General features: G+C 41.7%; 3 protein-coding genes across 10 annotated transcripts in view; 2 read left to right on the top strand and 1 right to left on the bottom strand.

The window, feature by feature from the left end:
* Positions 1-22,202, top strand: part of LOC109424501 (bcl-2-related ovarian killer protein) — a 154,376-nt gene that overhangs the window by 104,030 nt on the left and 28,144 nt on the right. The window lies entirely within an intron of this gene.
* On the top strand, positions 5,558-6,370 carry LOC109422407 (bax inhibitor 1). Its single transcript, XM_029852470.2, has one exon. It carries the CDS (start codon positions 5,616-5,618, stop codon positions 6,348-6,350), a length of 735 nt encoding a protein of 244 aa, XP_029708330.1. The 5' UTR covers positions 5,558-5,615; the 3' UTR covers positions 6,351-6,370.
* LOC109424500 (uncharacterized) lies at positions 7,134-20,798 on the bottom strand. The gene is made up of 3 exons (XM_019699669.3): positions 18,634-20,798; positions 18,262-18,527; positions 7,134-8,515 (listed from the first exon to the last, which is right to left on the bottom strand). Exons 1-3 carry the CDS (start codon positions 19,811-19,813, stop codon positions 8,222-8,224), a joined length of 1,740 nt encoding a protein of 579 aa, XP_019555214.3. The 5' UTR covers positions 19,814-20,798; the 3' UTR covers positions 7,134-8,221.

Raw genomic sequence — 22,202 nt, 5'->3', positions numbered from 1 at the left:
ACCAACCAAATAATATTCCGCATTATTTGTCATAAAATTATCAAGTTTAAGTAATTCTTACTTGGAGAATCTTATCTTGAATTGAACCATTTGAAATCTAGATTTGAACTAGTGAATGGGGGCGAGCTTCCAGTGTTGGCCTGCAGACTGCGCTAGTGGTTGCTTTGTTTACTCTTGGGCGATGGAAAATTCCAAATTTAGTTTTCGAATTCCTGAAGGATTCCGAACATTCTGAGCTGAAATTCCACTGCCTAATGAAAAAGAATTATGAGAATTATCAGATCCATGTGATTTTTAGTGGTTTAGCATGAAATTGGCTGTTGCGGAAATTGCTCGAGCTGCTGCCGCCACTAGTTCAAATCTAGATTAAAATTGGTTCAAATTATGATTACGATGGTTCAAATTAAGATTAAAATCACTATTGACAAATAATTGAATTTCTCAATGAAATTTGGTGCAAATGTTAACTTTTTGCCACTTTACGGAAAGCTAATACCCGTGGCTTTCATATACGTGAGACCTTACCGTAGTAAATTATTTCCATGTGGATGAAAAAATCGATCAAAAGTGCCGCTGCTTCAGAAAGCCGTAATTTGGTTCAATTCATGATTACCTACCCTACATACTCCAGCAGTCTTCTAGCAAGAACTTTACGAACTTGTGCTTCATCGGCCAACGCTGCTTCAGTCGTCCCAAGCAGCACACTTGTCACAAAGGAGTGCCGACAACGCAGATTTTAGGTTGTACAAGAGCTACATTCATGTAATTCTAACCCGAAGACAGAATAACTTGAAAAAAAAAAACTCGTTTCCAAGCAAAAACCTGCGCTGTCGGCGGCACTCCTTTGTGACATGTGTGTTGCTTGGGGTTCTACGTTGTATCGTGGCAGTCGACGGTACCGTACGTTCTTGATGACGTAGAGTGAAGGGCGCACACTGGGGCAGGATTCTGGGATCTAGCTTGTCGAGATGTCGAGATCCATATTCGGTGTCTTCAGAGAATTTTTTTCTATGAACAAGGTCGATATTCTCAACGGTAGCATATTTTTCTTACGTTATTCGCGTAAAAGTCCTATAAGTCGTTTTGGCCATCTTTCATTTTAGCGATATGGTGTCTTCGGCAAAGTTGTTCGGCTATTTATGCTGAAAAAGTTTGCCGAAGACGTTAAATTTCCAAAACCTACTATTCTTGAGATATTAGCCGTTTTATAAAATACCTTCCTAAAATCGAGATTTTTCATAAAATTACGTTTGTAAACAAATTTAGTGTCCGCTTTCGAGTTATAATAATGAAAAATACTAAAATAAAACGTATATCAAGAAAATTAGTTGAAAAAAAAAGCAAAATATGCATTGTTTTTTTTATAGAAAGTTCCTGAAAATCACGCAAAATGTATATAGGACGTTCTTGTAGTCGGGCAAGTTCGGGCAAGTTTTTTCATCGGCGATCACCTGCAAATGTCCGAAACGCCATTAAGCCTTGGTCTTATCATTATCTTATAGAAACTTATTTAAGGCGAAACTAGAAGCATTTCCTCATTTTTTTGGTTTTTGATTTTTTATAAAATAACGAAGCAATATTTTCAAAATCGGTTTTCGTGCACATGTAGAGAATGGATCAAAATATCTTCTGAATTTTTTTGTGGTGGAAAAAGTTTTCCATTTTAGCAGAAACCATTTTTTTGCGAAATTTTATTCAAAAATGGTTTCTGCAAAAACGAAAAACATTTTCCACCACAAAAAAAAAAAAAAAAACAGGAGATACCTTGATCCATACTCTACGTGTGTACGAAAACCGATTTTGAAAATATTGCTTCGTTATTTTATAAAAAAAATCAAAAACTAAAAAGTGAGGAAATGGGTCCAGTTTCACCTTAATAGATTTTTTTGTATGTTCAATGATCTAAAAACTCACTTCTATTGACGTAAAAAAAGATAAAAAATAATTACACCTTTAAAACTCATATTTTGCGTGACTTTGGAAAAAATAGTGTTCTACATGTTTATTCGAAATTTAATTTGTGAGAGGTACATAGAAAATCGGTTCAAAATTGAAAAAGTTCTGGTACTTGAAGTGAAAACACCTTTTTATTACTCGAATTTTCAACTTTGAGGCAGTTGCGCCACCGCTAAGTCTCATTTTTTTTAGCTAAAGCCCAGTTTCGAGTTTAAAAGGAATCGCTCAAGAAATTTCTTGACCGATTCCTGACAGGAACTTTCTACAGTGGCTGCCATTTGTATTGTCATTTCTTCGTAACTGCGTACTGCGATCGGAGAAAAACGGTTTCTCGGGCGATTCAGGCAAGGAATTTCCCATGCATCAAGATAGGCCGAGAAATTCCTGCCGATCTGCAAACAGTCCTTAAAACTCAGAGGTTTCTCTCTATATTTCATTAGAATTCAGAAAAGCTTGAGAATTCCAGGTTTCAAAAACTGTTCAAAAATAAGCCGCAGCCTACTGAGCACCTATGGGCCTGTCCATAAACTACATAGACTCTGATGGGGGGGAAGGGGGATTTTTGGCCAAAGTCTGCGCTCCATACATATTTTCTAATTTTTGCATGGATAAAAGTCTACGGAGGTGTCCTGTACCACCTACGAATTTGTGCGACTCGCTTAATGCTAATGCTAATGCTAATGCTAATAAAAGTCTACGGAGGGGGAGGGGGTCGGAAATGACCAAAAATGAGTCTACGTAGTTTATGGACAGCGCCTATCGCAGTAAGTTGTCTCTCACCGCGTGAATGCAGATTGCAGGGCTCTGGAATGGGGGACCTTTTTCTCGTGCTACTCGTGGGATTCCAAAATAAGCCTAAAGACAAATAATCAAAAATCACTTAGTCGCGGTAGTGATGAGATGAGGTTTTTTAAGTCCTTCACGAGGAGTGGTTTAGGTAGGTCTCACTCAAGGAGAGCAGAGAAAGGAGGAGGTAGATTTGTGCGAAGTGTCAGCGTATGAAGCCCTATTTTCTCGCTTGCTAGTGCATCGGGAGAGGATGGATGGATGTAGCATGGTTGATGAGGGCCAGCCATCATGTGAAGAGCTACCAAAACCAGACGGTGCTCACGAGGCCTCGAAAATGACGGGCAGTAATGCCAGCAAGTCGAACCCCGGCCAGGCGTTCCGGACAGCTGCAATGGGTTGACTTGAAAAGGCCGGCGCATCCCGGATCTAAGAGAGCATGCTGCGACCATGTGTAAGTCCTTGGCCTCCACAGGTTAGGGTGGGTCAGGGGGAGATCGCACCATGGACCCTACTGGACTGGAAGAAGTGGAGGGAGAAGGAACAAGAGCTTTGAAAAGCTAAACCAAGGAGGCCACATGCCAAGCGTGAGGAGAGTGACGCGCTCACCATCAAGACGGCCGATGAAGGTTCTCATCGCGCAAGCGATTCTAAAGGACAAAAACCTAAAAGAAATCACGGACGCGGAAGAACTTGTCACGTCACTGGCGCAGCCGTTCGGCCACAGAAAGGCTCGACAGGGACACAAGTGCCCTTGAGATAGAGAAGCTGGACTGTACAGTCCGCTGGATATACACGAGCCACCGGAAGTTTGCTTCAGGTGTCTTCAACCGGAACACAAAATGTGGAACTGTGAAGGCCCTGACAGGTAGGTGATGTGGAGTAGCTTGGTTTGATCCGGGAAATCCTCGAACAGCCAGCACCTGACGGGAGGCCCAAGGTGGGTAGGTTCAGAAAATGGCGGAGATGTGGACGATGGGTAAATACGCCGTCCAGGATTTGTTGTGTACTTCCTTACAAGGGTTCATTTTGTTTTTGTTGCTTCTATGCGCTTCCGTGGTGGTGAATTGAGCAGTTCACGCAGATGCTGGACTGGGCGAAGACCTGTGATAATAGTGGGTGACTTCAATACCTTTCACGACCCAGTGGAGGCAGATCCTTCTAGACTTTAGAGGCATTGGTCGTGTTCGACGTCGATCTGGCTAATGTTGGTTCTAACGGTACCTTTAGTCGGAGCGGACCGGAACCAACGATCGATGTTGCTTTTTGTAATGCTGGCTTAACAAGTAGTACGAATTGGAGAGAAGAGGACACCTACACTCATAGCGACCACCTGGAAGTTCCTTCCAGTACCAACTACAATAACAGAAGGCCACGGGCGGCGGAAGAGGCAACTAGGCCAAGGCCAATCCCAAGACATCATACTTCAACAACGAGATATTAAGGGAGGCGCTCCGCCATGAGCGAAACTTCGTCTAACTAAGCGGTGACTAGTTGGTAGTGGTGCTCTTACGTGCACGCGATGCAACTGCACTGCCTTGGCAAGTCCATCTTAGGGATGGAAGATCATCGGCGTACTATTAGACTCAAGCTATTGCGAACCTGTGCCTTGTCCATCTACTGGCTAGGTGATAAATGCAGTGAGCACGCACGGAGGAAGAGCGAAAAGAGCGACGGGTAGCGTTCGCGGCTGCGAAAGGCGCGGTCTAGACCAAGATAAGGGCAAGCAATCCCGAGCAGGAATGAATAACTGCCACATAACTGGAGCATACCAAAGTCAGGTATCATACCAAGACAAGGTATTGGTCGGTTATCCAGGTATTGAAAATAACTTATTTTGGTATTTTGTAGGTATTGATGCAATACCTCAACGAGTTATTGGTTTGGTGTGGAGGACTGCTTGAGGTATTATTCAATTATGGAAAAATCGCTATTTGTATGGAAAAACCGCCAATTATTATTTAGGTATTGCCATACCTGATGTCATTATTCACGCGTTATGCGCAGAATATACACCAGTTATTATTTTAGGTATTTTACCTCTTATGCAGGGCTACTTAATACCTCATTCAGGTTGTAGGTATCCGATTTTCCATACCTGAGTTAGTTATTCTTCAGCTATTTTCTCCTGCTCGGGATGGGCTAATGCCTTCAGAGTTGTGATGGCCGAGACAAGAGGTGTAGGTAGGTAGGACCATTGGGGACTGGGTCTGGCGATGCGGGGATCGCAAAATCCTTTAGGGTAGGTAAGGCCCCACATCCGGACGGAGTTCCGAACTTGGCCTTAAAAGTAGCTATTGCTGAGGCATCCGCTGGATGTGTACGGTTAACCGATCAAAGAAGTTGAATTGACTGCCCACTCGATCGCAGCATTTGTGGAGGAATGGGTATTCTTTCGGTTTCTTGAATGGTTTTTAAGGTTTCAGGAACAATAGGTTGTTGACCTAAGGTCCCCTATTTATCGTAGTGTGGCTGCCAACTTAGGTATAGCTTCCGATAAAGGAGCATTTCATGTTCAGCCACTGGATGCCAGAACAGACGCAACCCGCTAATGAAATTCAAACAAAATTAATCATCAATAGAGTTGCTGCTTTGGATAGGACATGAATTAACTGAACTGGAGCATTCCGGCCCATGCTGCTGTTTGTACATTGTGTTTTGGAACTTCGACTAAACGAGCCAGAAGTCTTGTAGCGAATTTTCGAACCCTCTAAGCAGAATACTTACCCTCTTCGAATTTAGTGTAATCCAAAATGTAATCAGGTGGAATTAGAAGGTACAAAACGGATTAAATACACTCGTTCGAAGAGCTAGCAGTGTTTCATAGCAGGCGTGGTGTTGATTGGAGTCTTGAATTTCGTTTGGAACTCAAAATGTCGTCCGCAACAGCGAACCCATTTCGGAATTTCAAAAAAGTACTATCGCAAAATTTGGAGCCCGATCTTCGTCGGTATCTGTTTAAAGTATACTCCACCATGGCTCTGACTTGCGCTGCTGCGGCAACCGGATCGATAGTTCATCTGACCAATCTATGGACGGCTGGATTTCTTTCGATTTTCCTGCAAATTTTCACCATGGTGACCTTGGTTCTTACACCGAAACGAAAAACAAACCGAAGATTTAGGCTGGCGCTACTGTTGGTGATTGGAGCCCTTTCCGGGCATACCTTGGGCCTGTTGATCGAACAAGTGATGGTCGTGAATCCTGCCTTTGTCATAACCGCCCTCCTCGGAACGGTGATAAGTTTTGGCTGGTTGAGTTTGTCCGCCATTCTGGCTCGACGAGGCAGTCATCTGATGCTCGGTGGTGTTCTGTCAAGCGTAACCTGTGCCCTGGTTGCAGTTGCTGTTGGTAATCTATTCTATCAGTCCTGGATTGTTCACAAGTTGAGTCTCTATCTGGCCCTGGCGTTGATGTGCGGATTCGTTCTATTTGATACCCAGATCATAATGGAGGAGTATCGTGCGGGGGTGGATGATTACGTGGCTCATGCTCTACGGTTGTTCTTCAATGTAGAAGATATCTTCCGTTTGCTGATGGAGATATTGCTTACCAAGTCGGAGCCTCGTAACTCGATGCGAAGAAATGCGGATCAAAATGATGAATGATAAAATAAATATATGCACTTCCGAACAAAACACTTGAATTAAATAAGATTCATACTAATATGTAGTTGCTTATGCAACGTGTTGCATAATGGTGATTTTTTCAGCACGATTAATGTAACAAAGCTTTACCTAAAAAATATATTAGATTTATCATCGTTTCATTTTCTTCACAAAACTCTTGATCTAACCCCACGCTTTACTAAATATTCTGTCGTACATCTCCAAACACATCATCGGATCGCGGCTATGATAAGGGCGAACATATTTGTTTGAGTTTAATTTATCTTGGCATGATCAGCCGTACTGTCACCCTTTGCATCGTAGAATTGGACAACGCACCTGTAGACGGGATTCACCGTTTGGCCATAAGTAAAAATACCCATAAGAAAAAAAAACATGCTCATGACCATAACGCTGGACAAACCAACAAGATTTATCTTGCCGCTCGTATGATAGGTCTTTGAGCCGTCTTTTTATGGCATGGGGCTACCGGATGACAGGATGGTGTCGCGCAACTTCAATGATAATTTATTACTCCTTTCGCACGCTTCCGAATTCGTTACAAACCGTGACGGCCCTGGTATGGGTATAAGGTACGTAGTAGACCACAACTGATCAGATGAGAAAGGAAGCATTTAGGTACAGTGATCTGACCTAGAAATGAGCTGGGAAAACTGCAAACGGGTCCTGGTAGAATCTCGGGAATACAGAATCCTAAGTATAGTTGATAAATTCTATCATTCATCAACTGGACCCAATAGGCGGGTTTCAAGAGAGAACTGGTTCGACAATGAAACAACATTTATTTCGGTATAACTTCATTCGATTTATTTCCATTTTGAAAATCAATATACAATTAATTAAACTATAATTACACCGCTAACAAAAAGTGGATCAGCTTGTGGTCTCATTTCCCATTACTGTTCGATTCCTTCATCATTTCAATGAGCACAAACCGGCACCGTAGAGCAGAGACGCTGACGACGACATTACTAACTAGACAGTACGTTCGTTGTTGGTTGATGAGGTAATAGAATTCCCAGGAGATTTCATTAGGCTACCAGTTTTTTATTGCTTCCATGCTTGCTTGCATTTTCCTTAGCACCACATAATAAATATAATAACTTATTTATCCATCACGAACTGCACCAACCGCACAGCTCATGAATAAATGTGTTTATTTTTTCTATTTTACAGCAACACTGTTTAGTGATTGGGTTGACTCTTTTTTGTATTTTATTACATCCATTATGACTGGTCTGGAGAATAGAGTATACACACGTTCGATACCCCTTAGAGATCGGATGAAGGTATCTCCCTCACTTAAGCAGTGGCATGTGCTAACAGCTACTGCAACGTGCGCCGGCGACAACACGGCCGGCTACCCGAGCAAAGTCTGACAGCAAATCGAAAACTAATTTTGATGTTGTGATATTGCAAATTATGATTACTCAGGTTGATGTCGTTTTGGTCGTTTTAACTGTTTTTGCTATCAGTGCGAAAAAATGGAAAAATCGTTAAATTTAGAGTTTTTTCGAATAATATGGAAACCTAAATGCAATACGTTAATTGCACTGATGGTATATCATTAGATGCATCATACAAGGTCGCCTAGAAGTTTTGAAATGACTTAAAAACTTAAACATTTGTAATTATTTTAAATGACAACAAAACGATATCAAAATTTGAAATCGAAATTAATCAAGACAATCTGATATCAATATATGATATCAATTTGCTGCTGATTACAAATCGTGTTTTCGATTGGCTATCATTTTGTTGTTAGACTTTGCTCGGGTAGTTATTCACGTTCGCTTTCGTTCGGAACCAACTGGATATGAGGTTGATCGTGTTGATGTCTTTCATTGCACTTAATCCGATCGGTACTCATCGTAGGGCAGCCGTTTGGTTCGGTACAGCTTTATGACGGTAATCAGTACGATTAGCGCTACTAGCATTACGACCGAAATGATCACTGCCACCGAGAGCGTGAGAAACGATGAAGTCGTTTGGGCGCCAGAGCGAAGGTCGAAGGTGGAATTGGATGGCAGCATGATTCGGAACGAAATCGATGCCACCTCGGAGGGGAGTTCGTCTTCTTCGGAGATGTCTTCTGTGGAGTTGTCTGCGGTATCTCTTTTGGAACGGACGGTCGAGCAGTTCTCCTGAAATGTGAAGTAGACCAAATATGACCGAAAAGTTAATTATTAGCTATTCATGGAGCAAAATTTATTGCGTTGACGATGCTTTATAGGAATTATTCATGTGTACAAGTTACTATCTTATACTCAGTGGGATGTAATATACAGCACAAACATAATAAAATAAGTTCTCAATATTGTTTTGAACTTCACATCTTCGGCACGACGTAGGGTGCCTGTACCAGTTATCGCACTACCTAAGGAAAAATAAAGAATCAGAGCCAAAACTACTTTTTCTATTTATTACGGCGTGTGCCAATGATAGGAACCCTGTACCAGTTATGGATACATTTGTTAATTTGGGTTCCACTTCGCACCATTTACATGCATTCCTTATGGGATTAGCCATAACTGGTACATTATGGCGAAATAGGGTTCAAGGAAGCCGAAAAATTAAGGAACATGAATTATTTCTATCATATTTTGAGCAAATTGTTAAGTTTGAATGATTGCAACCATCTTTTATGATTGTGATCTGTTGTTCACGATTTTTTTTTCTTCTTGATATGCATCATTAAAGGATGAAAATCAGCTATGGCGAATTTGAGGTGCTATAGCCATAACTGGTACACTGAGCCTATAGAGTTTTCGAAGAATTTCTTGTTAACTTTGAAGTCTCGTATTCATCGTCCATTCTTGATATTCCTGATCAGTTCGTTGTTCGTCAGATCAGCTGCACTTACATACATATTACTACTGATGATCTTGAAGGTTTATTGATGATCTTTCGCCCACTGCTAACCATTGTTTAGGGTAGGAACCGCATTGGTAGCATTTATGGGAAAACAAAAAGAGGACATCACTTAACCCTGGGTTTGCTGTAAAAAGCGTTCTTGAGAAACTTCTTCAAGAATACCCACTGCCATTCAGTGGGTGTGTTGTCATGTATCCAACAAAGTTGATTTTTACAGAAACTGTGGTATATTGAATACTTTTATAGAAATCTCTCGGATTTTGCGGAACAAATCGCAGAGAATATTTTAAGAAGAAACCATGACCAAAGTTTTTGAATTATCAAAAAAATTAAGGGCTAAAGTAGCTGCAGCGATAATTTAATTTGTAAAGCTATTGGGTTTCTCATTGATGTTAAGACTACTGTGATAATTTGAGAATCCACTGAGTCATCATTTCTCAGCGAAATTTCACAATAATCAAACTTATTTTGTTTACCTGTTGTGCATCCGACGCCCCTGTCATGAATTCAACCGAACTTGTGTATGCCAGCCGCTGCGAAGTCGTGTGCGAAATTCGACTGTGATGATAATGAATTTCGGCAGAGTCTAAATGGGTGCAAATGTCGCAATATTTACGGTAATGTTTCTGAAATATTTGCTGGCAAAATTACTGACTAAGCTCTCAAAAGGAATTTCCGGCAAATTACCAAAGATTCACCACTGGTAATCAATTCAAAGTGAAATTATTGAAACGTTTCTGTTTTTTAGTTAAAGAATTGGAACGTTTCTGACTTTATTTGATCTACGCCATTTCCAACTTTGGCAAGAGCTTGGTGGTGTAGGCTGCCACTCCTGATTCATATGCAGAAGGGCCTGGGTTCAATCCTTGGCTCGTTCCTTTCCTCCTACCTTGTATCTTTCTATTTGCTTTCTCTATACTCTCTTCTCTACATATACCTACTTACTTTCAGTCCTTAGTCCCCATGGTGGTGCAGAGGGCCGAATTGAAAGATCTCCATCCTGGGCGATTGCCAGTCATTGCCTTTCTGTCGTCTTCCTTTATTTCCTTGTTGAGGCTGTGCCGCCACGAACCTCTGGCTCTGCCTCTGCTGCGATGTCCTGCTGGCTTCCAATCTAATGCTTGTTTGCAGACTTCGTTCCCCTGCATAGAGTGTGGCCGACCAACCTCCACTTTCGCTCCCGAATTTCTGTCGCTATCAGCTTTGGGGTCATTCAAATATGACGTCCATCATTTAGGGGGGAGGGGGGGTCTGAGAAAGTGTGACACTCCATGCATAAGGTATACAAAATAGCGTGACAGAGGGGGGAGGGGGGGTCTAAAATTCCCGAAAAATGATGGACGTCATATTTGAATCGACCCTTTTGATTCCATCGACGATGGAGCTCCACGTTGCATCCACGTTTACATCCAACGATTTGGTCTTGTTGACGTTGATGGTGAGACTTGCCGCCGAGGAGAGATCGGCAAGATGATCGAGCTTACTCTGCATATCAGAGCGCCGTCATCAGCCAATTCGAAGTCAATTAGGTGATCCATGGTAATGGGCTGCCACAGCAACCCACGATTTGGTTCATGATCAATCGCACCTGACAGAATCCCGTCGATTTTCTCAGGAACACCCTTGCGCCTGAGGGCTCCCCACTTGTTTCGTGAGACGGTCGAAAACTTTCCCGTAATCAATGAACACCAGGTAGAGAGATTCTTGGAATTCATTGATCTGCTCGAAGATGATACGGAGCGTGACAATATGGTCCACACAGGATCGTCCGGCACAGAATCCTGCTTGCTGCCACCGGAGAGTTGTAAATCTTCTCCTGTATCCGGTTGAGGATCATTTTGCAGAGGACTTTGAGAACGATGCATAGCAACCTAATACCCCGCCAATTATCGCGTACAGTCAGATCACCCTTTTTAGGAACCTTTACAAAGACGCCTTGCATCCAGTAGACCGAAAATGTCGCGATTTCCCATATCTTACACAATAATTGATACAGTAGTTGTGCAGATACTACGGGGTCAGTTTTGAACATCTCAACTGATATGCGATCGACCCCCGGGACCCTGTTCGATTACCTGCTACGGAAGGCTGTTTCTATCTCCTGCAATAATGGAGCTTCGGTATTAACACGGGCAATGCGTCAAACCCTTGGCGGATCATGCTGAGGTGTTGGTGGCCGTTACTTGAAAAAGGTTTCCAAAGTGCTTGAACTAACGTTTCAGCTGGTCAGCCGGATCTGTCAAAAAATGCCTCTATGTCTTTCACAGGCAGCAACGTGAGACATCGTAGAGGAGACGAGTGTCGCCGGTATTTGCGGCTTTCTCGCCTTTGTCGGCTACACGCTCAGAAAACCGTTCTGATAAACGTGAACAAACAAACGCAAATATGAGAACAAGCAAATATACACCGTAAACTGGAACTAGTTCCAGCTGTCAATATGGGCGTTCTCGAAAACGTGAAATCTAGTTCACGGTGTGCATTTCTTATTGTTGTTATCGTTGCTATGCATAGTTCACGTTTGTTCCCGTTGCCGTGACCGGGAGTGCACGTATATCGGAACGGATTTTTTTGCGTGTAGGGAGTTCGCCCACGCTCTTTGTTCCCGCCTACATGAGCGCTTCACTTCCTTTTCGAAAGCCGAGTAGCGCTGACGGGCTACGGCTTTGGCTCCTCGTGTTTTCGTCCGCTCTACCGCGGCTTTGGCGTTCCTTCGCTCCTCTATCTTCCTCCAGGTATCATCTGTGATCCACTGCATTCTCCGGGTGCGTAGCTCACCCAAGTTAATCTTGCCGGTGGCGATGACGGCGTTCCATTGATCTTCTACGCTTCCACCTTCCGGAATATCCGCAGCACGGTTCTCCGGTTCCTCAAAGAAGGACCTTTTCACCGCAGCGTCCATGGATCCTCGCTATACGCAGTCGGATCTCGCCGATAGGAGATGATTGTCGGACGCAATTTCGGCGCTACCGCCGAAAGGCTCCGTCTTCTTTTCCGGCTGGTGCAATTGTGATCAATTTTATTTTCCGTGACGTCTTTACGGGAAACCCATGTCACTTTGTGCACCGGTCGATGAGGAAATAGCGATTCCCCTATCACCATGTCATCGTTGCTACAAAACTCTGCAAGCAGCCCACCGTTCTCATGGCGTCCCATGACGTGCTCATAGTCCAAGTTGTCGGAACCAACCTTCGCGTTGAAGTTGCCCACGAGGATCTTGATATCACCTTTTGGAATCATATCCACGACAATATTCAGTTAACTGTAAAAGTTCGCTTTGTCTTGCATTTCGGCAGCATCAATTGGTGCGTAACATTGGAGCATGGTAAGGTTTCGAACCCGTGTTCTGAATCTGGCTACAATTATCATCTCATTAATCTTTCAGGACGCGCGCCATCAAGCAACCGAAACTGCACCGCGCTCGCGCTGTATACGACAACAGCGCGGGTCCTGAAGGGTTAATAAAAGGGTTCCCACTTCATGAGTGCAGCGTGTGTTACCAGTTTATTTTTTTGTTACATGTTCGATTTTAGCTTGTGAATATTTTACTAATTTTAATGTGCATTTATATGGTTCTTTTATTACTCAGGAGAAATATAGCCCTAGCAACCGGAGTGGTTGCATACATTAAGGTCATTTCTGGCGACAAATGACAGCAAGACAGGCAAACCTCTCCCTAGCAGAGACATCAAAATGTAGCCGTCTTGCATTAAAACCCACATCGGAATGGCCTATTAGGACTAGTTTTCCTAGACACAAAGAAGCTATGAAAACAGAATAAATACTGCTAACAAAAATGGAATCAGCCAAACAAAACACTGTTCCAGGATTGACTGATGGACCAAAACCAATAAATGTAACCTCGTCATCCTGTGATCGTAAATTGTAATTCCTTTGAGGATAACTGGCCACTTTAATGTTTTGTGTTGTAAATGTGAATTCGTGCAGTTAGAATTTAATGTGCATTTGAAATGTTCTATTTATTTTTCGTAATGAAAAATAAAATAGAACATTTATAGGGTTTCATCATTGTTTGTCCGTAATCTTTCACCCAACGCGGGCTATTATTATATTTTTTTTTTATTTGTAATAATGGCACCCAACTGAAAAACCCACTGTGTTGTCCTTGTTGTAACACAGGCATTGAAGACGCGATTGCTTATTTGTAGGCTATTTTAGGCTTAGTTTTCTGGCGCCAAGTTTGGCGTTGAATTCTCTCGTTTTCTGGCACCCATGGTGCAGGAAGAGTAATTCAGTACCGTTACCGTTACCGTTATTACCGTTACCGTTACCGTTTAAGCAACACTCGATCTCCTTCCAGGAATTTGATTTGCTCGATGTTGTGTAGAATAAGTTAGCTTAAGCTAGTTTAGAAGTTAATCAGCCTCTTCAAAGCCTTACCTACAATCAACCCAACGAAATTTTTGTGGATGCTTTGCAATCATCCACAAAAATTTATTTTTCCGTTGGTGAAGGTTGTGTTACCAGTTTATTTTTTTGTTACATGTTCGATTTTAGCTTGTGAATATTTTACTAATTTTAATGTGCATTTATATGGTTCTTTTATTACTCAGGAGAAATATAGCCCTAGCAACCGGAGTGGTTGCATACATTAAGGTCATTTCTGGCGACAAATGACAGCAAGACAGGCAAACCTCTCCCTAGCAGAGACATCAAAATGTAGCCGTCTTGCATTAAAACCCACATCGGGATGGCCAATTAGGATTAGTTTTCCTAGACACAAATAAGCTATGAAAACAGAATAAATACTGTTAACAAAAATGGAATCAGCCAAACAAAACACTGTTCCTGGATTGACTGATGGACCAAAACCAATAAATGAAACCTCGTCATCCTGTGATCGTAAATTGTTATTCTTTTGAGGATAACTGGCCACTTTTATGTTTTGTGTTGTAAATGTGAATTCGTGTAGTTATATTTTAATGTGCATTTGAAATGTTCTATTTATTTTTCGTAATGAAAAATTAAATAGAGCATTTATAGGGTTCAATTGTTGTTCGTTCGTCATGTGGTGGCACCCAACGCGGGCCATTATATTTTTTTATTTGTAACACGTGTTCTCTAAAGTTCGACCAACGGACTTCCCTCAGTCCTAGGATCTCCAGGTGCCAGTTTACCCTGCTGGGCTAGGGTTAATACATTCCAAGTTCCAATTTTCGTCCGTTGTTTCACGCTAAGTCGTTGCCGTTCAATGAGTTCGTAATCTTTCCGTTTCGGTTTCTGTAACGGTTTTTGGGTTTCGAGAACAGTAGGTTGTTGGCCTAAGGTTCACCATCCACCGTGAAGGGGTTGCCACCTTTGGTATAGCTTCCGGTGGAGGAGCATTTCATACTCAGTCGATTAATGCCAGAACAGACGCTGTTTGAGCCTTCTTATTGACTCACCGTTTTGCAGCTCAACGATACACTCAGTGCCTTTAAATTAGGTTTTGCGAGAATACGGTCTTCTACAAAGTTGACAGGCTTGATGGTCTAGTGGCTACCGCCTCTGATTCATATGCAGAGGGATCTGGGTTCAACCCCTGGCCCGTCCCTTTACTCCTACTTTGTATCTTTTGGAACACTTTCTCCCTCCCCTTTACATATACAGCTCATGTATATTCACATGTTCATAGCCATCGCCCGTTTCCCATCCTTCAAAATTTTACAACATAGTGTCAATCTATCAGATAACGCCTGCGAGTTATGCAATCAAGCGAACTGTGCCGCATTATCTTCAGATAATGAATACTCTTATCTTTCACCTTACTCCTGGATACAAACGATTGCAATCATCACTTCCTGCTCCTTCCCCACAATTGAATTGCACTCTGACGTGGCCGGCGCCATTGTCGCCTTAAAATAGAAGATCAGCAACACTCATACACTGAAGATGCCTGCATAGTCCCGGAAGATATCTCATTGATTCCTTGTGTGAGTGTAGCTGGTCTGGCGATAATGGAGTAGCATCCACGGGCGGTCAATCATGCTCAAGCTCAAGAATACGGTATTCTACAAAGTTGTTCCTAATAAGATGCCCTCTTTCGAATGCACCCCAAGCAACAATTCCATTACTGATTGGTTTTGTTTGATTTTTTATTAGGGGTTTATTACAGCAATGATCAAAACTCATAGTTTTATGACTACTTTTATGAAAACCATTGATGAAATGTTTTATAGTATACTTGAAGATATCCATGAAGCCAGATTATAAGAGTAAACAAAACTCTCCGATATGTAAACCATTTGGATGCTATGACATTTCCCTGAATGACATTACCCCGAATTCCATTACCCCGAATGACCTATTTCCCCGAATTCCATTACCCCGAATTTTTTTTTCTGAATTATAAATTTCGTTTTTTCCAATACGAAGGAAAATCATGACGTTCATCCCGGAACGCACTAGCTTGGTCGATAAAACTTTATTCTGCCTATTTTTTGCGGTGAGAACACCTAAGCATATGAAGCTCCTGGGACCCTTTGAACAGATCTCTGACCAGTATGATTAAAAGAACAGGCAATAACCAAAAGAAGGAAAAATTCTCTACTCAACAATTGGTTTCGGATCATATGGATGACAGAAATAAACTAATGTGATCATGTCACTCTTCTATATAACAGTATAACTTGAAAGAACAGACAATGATTAAAAGAAGGAAAGATCTCTGATAAAAATAATACCATTTGCGACGCCAACAAACTGCTTAAATTAATTATTAGAAAGAATAGCCTATGTTTGAAAGAAGGATATATAAGTGATGGCCGCATAGTAGAATGTCCTTGAATAAAAGTTGTTTGGTAGTAAAGTCAGAAATAACATCATGTGTTCAAAGAAGGGAATTTTTTGTTGAAAATGTGGTGTTACACTTAGTGTACCGTTAACTACCTATGGTGGGTCTCGAGGTAGGCTTGTGGATAAATAATTCTGTTATTGGGCCATTCGGGAAAATAAGTCATTTGGGGTAGTGGATCACTCGGGGTAATGGAATTCGGGGTAATGTCATTCGGGAAATGTCCTAAAGCCCTACATCTGTTGGTGGAAAAGCAGAAACTATGACATTGCTAGGTTTATTGCGGTAAACTTGCTTTTTTCGTTTTATTTTCGCTAATTGGGTTCTATAGGGGTGCTCAGATTATTTCATATTTGGATTCTCCATCTAAATATTAGTCGAAATCCAAAATTTCATATAATTCGGTAGCCGGGAACTATTTTTAAAATGCATTTAAAGTTTGTATGAGGAACATTTTTTGTTCGGGGCGAACTGTCATTTTATCGAAAGAAACACAAAAATTAAATTTGTTTTGTTTATTTAACCATTAAAACAAACGAATTGGACCGCAATAAAATCACGTTATACTCAGAAAAGTGAGCTCTTTCGATTAGGATATATAAAACAGCAATATACGTGAATGGAAAATAGTTTTGCTCAAATTAGCAACGAATATCAAGTTTGCCGTCATTTCCATAGCATGCTCACCTAAATAAACTCTCTTACCAGAGTTTTCTTGTAATTCGAGATACTTTTACTAAATTAACAAATTGATTTATTTCATTCCTAGATGATAATATTCACCATTTTCGAAGCGCATTAATTTTATGTTTCTGCAACCCCAATATTCACGGTAAAATTGAATGTGTATAAGCTTAGCAACTATGTAACTACTAAATAATTACTTTGAAATGATCGCTTTCTATTTGCGAATGATATCTCTTCCTGAACTTTACGTGCCAATGATGAAGCTTCTCTGTTTCTTGAGCTGTCATAATTTTTGTTGAAAAAAAAAAAACAACAACAATCTTTTCGAGAATGGAAAATTCTTCAACTAGGTTTTAAACCAGTTTTATTGCTACTCTTAATGTGATTTGCAAAACTTCTTCGAGAGTGGTCCACTTAGTCGGAAGAGGTTTTGATGTATAAATCAGTTTTTTTTTGCAAGTTTCATAAAATTGGTTATGAAGATCTCTTATAGAGCCGAACAAAACTTAAAATGTTACTTGGGACATGATCATTAGGCTGTTCCATATTTCCAAAGAAATTGGAAACTCAACTTTTATACTTATTAGAATAACTAAATCCAATCTTCGCCAAAATTGTAGATCTTTGAACTTTGAGCAAGTTTGCTGCAGACATTTTTTATGTAGCTTCAAAATTGACCAACCAAGAGCAATTTTACTGAATTAGCTTAAATAGATAAAACAGGTTTTTGGCTGTAACTTCTTTAGTTTCAGTTTGAAAAACGTATTACGCCACCCCGTCAATTTTCTTCGTGTGAAAGTGTAATTCTTCAGCGTAGTATCCATTATTCGGGAGTTTCGGCGTAGTGCCAGTAATCGCTGACTCGGTTGATCGGTCCACGTCGTTTTAAGTGTACGCGGCAATGAAAACAATCCTATTTCGGTCGTTGCTGCATCGCTGGAGAAATAAAAGTTCAACTATATCACGGCAGACTATAAAGAACTTGGTGAGATCTTTCTAATTAAAAAACGTCATTTTATTCATACATGTGATATTTACTATACCTAAATACGCGCCAGAAACAAAAATGCAAATTTTTGATTCAGGAAGTGTTAATGCATTTCAGATATCCAATTGATATTCGGATGCATCAATGCGGGGCTTACTGTTTCAGAAAACGACCTCAAGATGTACGTGGAAGCCCTGTCATACTTGAAATGGGTCGTTGGAAGTGCAGTAGAGCTATCACCTTCCATATCCAGGACTAAAACTGTTTGCGTCTATGGATAAAAGTTAAAAATAGACGCAGACATTTTTCTTCCATAAAAGCACTGCCGGTCAGTGGGAGATGGATTGTACATACACACAATACACACATAACTTCTTCAGTTTCAGTTTCTCAACAAACTTGTGTGAGAAACACTTTTACAGCATTTGAAAATGCGTCGTTTCAAAAATTCATATTTCAATGCCTATTGCACACTACTGTTGCATCCTGAACTCAAGACACTTCACCTGCAAGTTTCAAACATATAGAAATCATACAAACATTCAACATACCACAGCGCACTCCCGTCGATCCACACAGCCAACTATTCGCACCCGCATAACCATTTCGTCTCCGCTTCGCATCCCTTGGAACATCGCGGCCCGGAAGGCCAACCTATAGCTGAGCGGTGATTCCGCTACGGGAGCCACCGAGCTGATGGCTCTCATTGTTGGATTCAGACAACCGTTCGTCGTCAGGATGGCCACCGAGTTAAGCACGCTACCCGCCGAAGTCTGTCGTTGCATAACGACATCGGATAGCCGCGTAAAGTTCCAACCTGAAACGTGAAGTTCCATTTTAATGCCTATTCTGCATCTGCACAATTCGTTAACGAATTTCTTCCACCGAAACTGAACTGATCGTACGTTTCACATTCAACTCACCATCTCCGCTACGAACTTGGGTGCGCAGCATCAACTCTTCTCCCAGAACTACCGAACCACCTGGATCGAGTGCCCGGGTGAACCCGTTTCCGTTTTCGGACCTCCGAAAAAGCCCCAGCTGCGTTCGAAAGGGCCGTTGGGATCCTCCGAAGGCAAACGTACCGGGCGCACTTCTTTCTTGTACATCATTGTTCACACCTAGTCGAACGGAATGAGTTTTTGCCACGACACGTTGTTGTATTTTGCATTGTAGGGTGAGAATTGAGTCCGCAGCCGTTCGCATGCCCGCTATTTGAGGAAATCTTAACCGGAGACACAATTCGCGAGAATTGACACCACACGGTTGGACACCACATCTGGCGAAGTAGTTCGATTCAATGTCCACTAGCAGTCTGTTTTGGGCTACCCGAATATCACAACCACTTAGGTCCCCGTCACTAGTCACATCTACCAGAGGAACACTATCAATAGCACTTTGTATGGTAAGCGAGGATCGGAAAAATCCTCCATTGTTATCCAGGCACGTAAGGTCGTTCAGCTGTAGTCTTATGGGACGAGAACTTCCGGGAACTTCATCACGCAATGCCCTTCCAAGTGGTGGGATGTAGGCATTGGAAGGACGATCGTAGTTGTAGCCGGTATCCGTTGATGGGTTAGAGAAACCTTCATCCGCAAATGGAGGTATCGGTGAACTCGGAGGATTGTAGTGGTATCCTGGTTCGGTCGTAACAATAATAATTTCATCTCGTTGTGGTGGTTGTTGCGGTGGCGGAAGATAGTCGTTAACTGGCGGATCCGCAAATTGAGTATCATCCGGAGTTCCAGAATCTTCATCGGGAGGAATGTATTGGTTGTCCACCGATGGGTATTCATCCGAGAGAGGAGGTCTTTGCGCCGGTGGCTGCGGTTCATCTGCAAAGGGCTGCTCCGGAGGTATGTACTCATTACTCGGTGGATTGTAGAAGTATCCTTGAAAGTCTCGTTGAGGAGCTGTTGTTGTCCGTGAAGGTTGACGATTGATAATAACTTCTGGCAGGGGTGTCGTAGTAGAATACCCGCTTTTGTATTCGGAATCCCTTCGAGGAGGAACCAACGCCCGAGTAATACTTTTGCTTGCAAAAACGTCACTACGCGCCGATTGTATCGAAAACAAAACGATGAACAAAACCTTCTCAATCATTTTGCGACAATAACGCTTAGTAGCTCATTTCCGACCCGAATCCTTCTCGAAACTAAAACTACAATTTCAAATGGTCCCACTTTTATAACCACCGCTCAGTGAGTATTCCAATGCTTGGCGTATCGAAAATCTGCATATAATCAACGGCAGTGATCACGCAGTGACAATTTCCTAAAGTTATTTCGAAACATATTAATACTATTGCAGCACCCAGAAGCGAGAGTACGCGAAAACGCATTTAAATTTTGGAAAGACCTCATGCACGCTCGTCCAGTAGTGCGGAGAGCTTCCCTCTGATGGCATGCAAGGTAGAACCCCGACCGACACTCAACAACTCTGCTGGTGGATAAATTAAGTCACATTACTCACTTTCTGTAGCAATGCCAATCGTGATTGGCAGCTTGTTCCAGATATCCCTTGCTACTTACTCCTTCCGCCGTGCCATGCCATAACTAAATCAATTTTTGCTTTCTTTGGATCAACGTGTGGCGCCAAAGTGCACGATTCAGTCCCAACTACTAGTTGTCGGTCTTCATATTTCCGCAGCGTACCGGGAGTGAAATGACGAAAGCAATCGACCCGTTGAATAAAGTTTTGCGGTGAAACCTGGCTGCGTGTCGTTTCGGAAGATTCTCCAGCCAGCAGACACCTTCCGTAAAGTTGGTGGGATACAGTGAATCACCCTTTTGAAGCGGAGTCGTGACATTAAGCGTGAATTTGGGCATGTACATACTAATGCCTTGTTTGTTGTTGAAAGAGTACGATTCACGCGAGGAAAAGAAATCAATCAACGTTGAGCGTGGTCAATGGGAGAAGATGCTTTCGGTTTCGTTTATTTTTGATGCGTGTGAAGCGAGTTGATTTCACCGTAAGGGGCAATACAACACCCGTGTAATTAAACTCCAAATTTAAAAATGCTTTATTTTCGTTTATGGGAATGGGTACTGGTGCTGCTGAAGATACTATTCTGTTTTTGGATGTGCTAACAACAACGGTTATCCGATTCGTTTGGTGTTGATTGATGGGTAGTATACTACGTTGCGCGGTAATAGACCTCAACACATATGTTGAGTCGTTTCGATGTCGTTTGCGAACTTGTTTTAGAAGACGCCAATATAATTCTTCTTTGTACGTTACCCGGGTAGAGGTAAAATACTGACGATCAAAACATGATATTGGTTTGATTGATATAAGAGATAAAAGATCTGAACATAATATCTGGAAAATGTTCCTGGAACATCTGAACAATATCAAAATTTGATATTTCAAGATCATACGAATAGCTCGCTGCTATTGGTTAGATCTTACAAAATCTAAATATGATTTGATGATGATGTTACAGGAGGAATTTTTTTATTTTATTTTTAGATCTTTTATATCTTATGTCAATCAAACCTATATCTCTTTTTGATCTCCATATCAAAATATGCTATTATTGAGCTCTTTTCCTCTACTCGGGTAGAGCTCAGATGAAAAGAGGATGTGCTCGCCAGTATTGATCATGTTTTTCTTTGTTCAAATTCATATTTTCAGTATTATAAATTAATAGTTAGGTAGGGTAAGTGTACCAGTTATCGCCATAGTGGTTCCCTATTTGGCCATAGTGGGAATTTAGAATGTTTTGAAGCTTTGTCCTATTATGAAAGTTTAAGTAGTGGGAATTTAAAAGTATGTTGTCATTAAAACTCTTGAAATGATGCAAAATTTTGAAATATCTCATATAACCACTATGGCCATATAGGGAACCACTATGGCGATAACTGGTACACTCAGCCTACGTCAAATAAAAACAGATAATATGTGCATTGGATTTATTTTCTTCTTCGATTTGTTTAAGATGGGAGGGGAGTTTGCGTTAGGAATGGCAGATCATCATCCGAGTGCCAGTGGGGGACTCTAGTCCATTGCTGGAGATAGACTCCTAGAGCTATTAAAAATCTCTTCATCGTAATTGGCAAAGATAATCTGGATGAGCTATACACCCAGAGAAATATTGTATCCGAAATAACACCTGGAGAAAAGTTATAGGAGCAATTGAGCGACCGAAATCACGAGGAGCCAAGGCTACAGTCCGTCAGCGATATTAGATTCTCAAGAAGAACAAAAGAGCGTGGGCGAAGTTGTTGAGGCGTAGCGTGCGATTGTAGGTAGTTAGGTCCTAGCAACGAGTTTGTTATTAGCTAGTCAATAGATGTGAAATTCATTCCTTGTTCAGACACTGCACACACCACACGTTATAATTTCCACTGCAAGTGATTATGGGCCCAGTGTAGCTGAAGTAGGAAGTACTGAAGACAACGGAAAATTAGTAGCAGAAAATGTTTCGAGACGAAGAACGCAACAAAAGGGGAGGAGGTAACGGAAGCGGAAGTACGAGGACGACATCTGC

This window comes from Aedes albopictus, chromosome 3 (assembly GCF_035046485.1).
Source record: "Aedes albopictus strain Foshan chromosome 3, AalbF5, whole genome shotgun sequence".
NCBI classification, from domain to species: domain Eukaryota; kingdom Metazoa; phylum Arthropoda; class Insecta; order Diptera; family Culicidae; genus Aedes; species Aedes albopictus.
Note: the sequence above shows the minus strand (reverse complement) of the source record. Positions and strands in the feature narration are given on the sequence as shown.

Bases quoted from the DNA above. Each gene is read 5' to 3' on its own strand.
- LOC109424500 (XM_019699669.3), bottom strand. From the start codon at position 19,813: ATGATTGAGAAGGTTTTGTTCATCGTTTTGTTTTCGATACAATCGGCG. The intron at 18,528-18,633 runs GTGAGTTGAATG...TTCACGTTTCAG, and splicing joins CCAAGTTCGTAGCGGAGATG to GTTGGAACTTTACGCGGCTA. The intron at 8,516-18,261 runs GTATGTTGAATG...TTCACATTTCAG, and splicing joins ATCGACGGGAGTGCGCTGTG to GAGAACTGCTCGACCGTCCG.
- LOC109422407 (XM_029852470.2), top strand. From the start codon at position 5,616: ATGTCGTCCGCAACAGCGAACCCATTTCGGAATTTCAAAAAAGTACTA.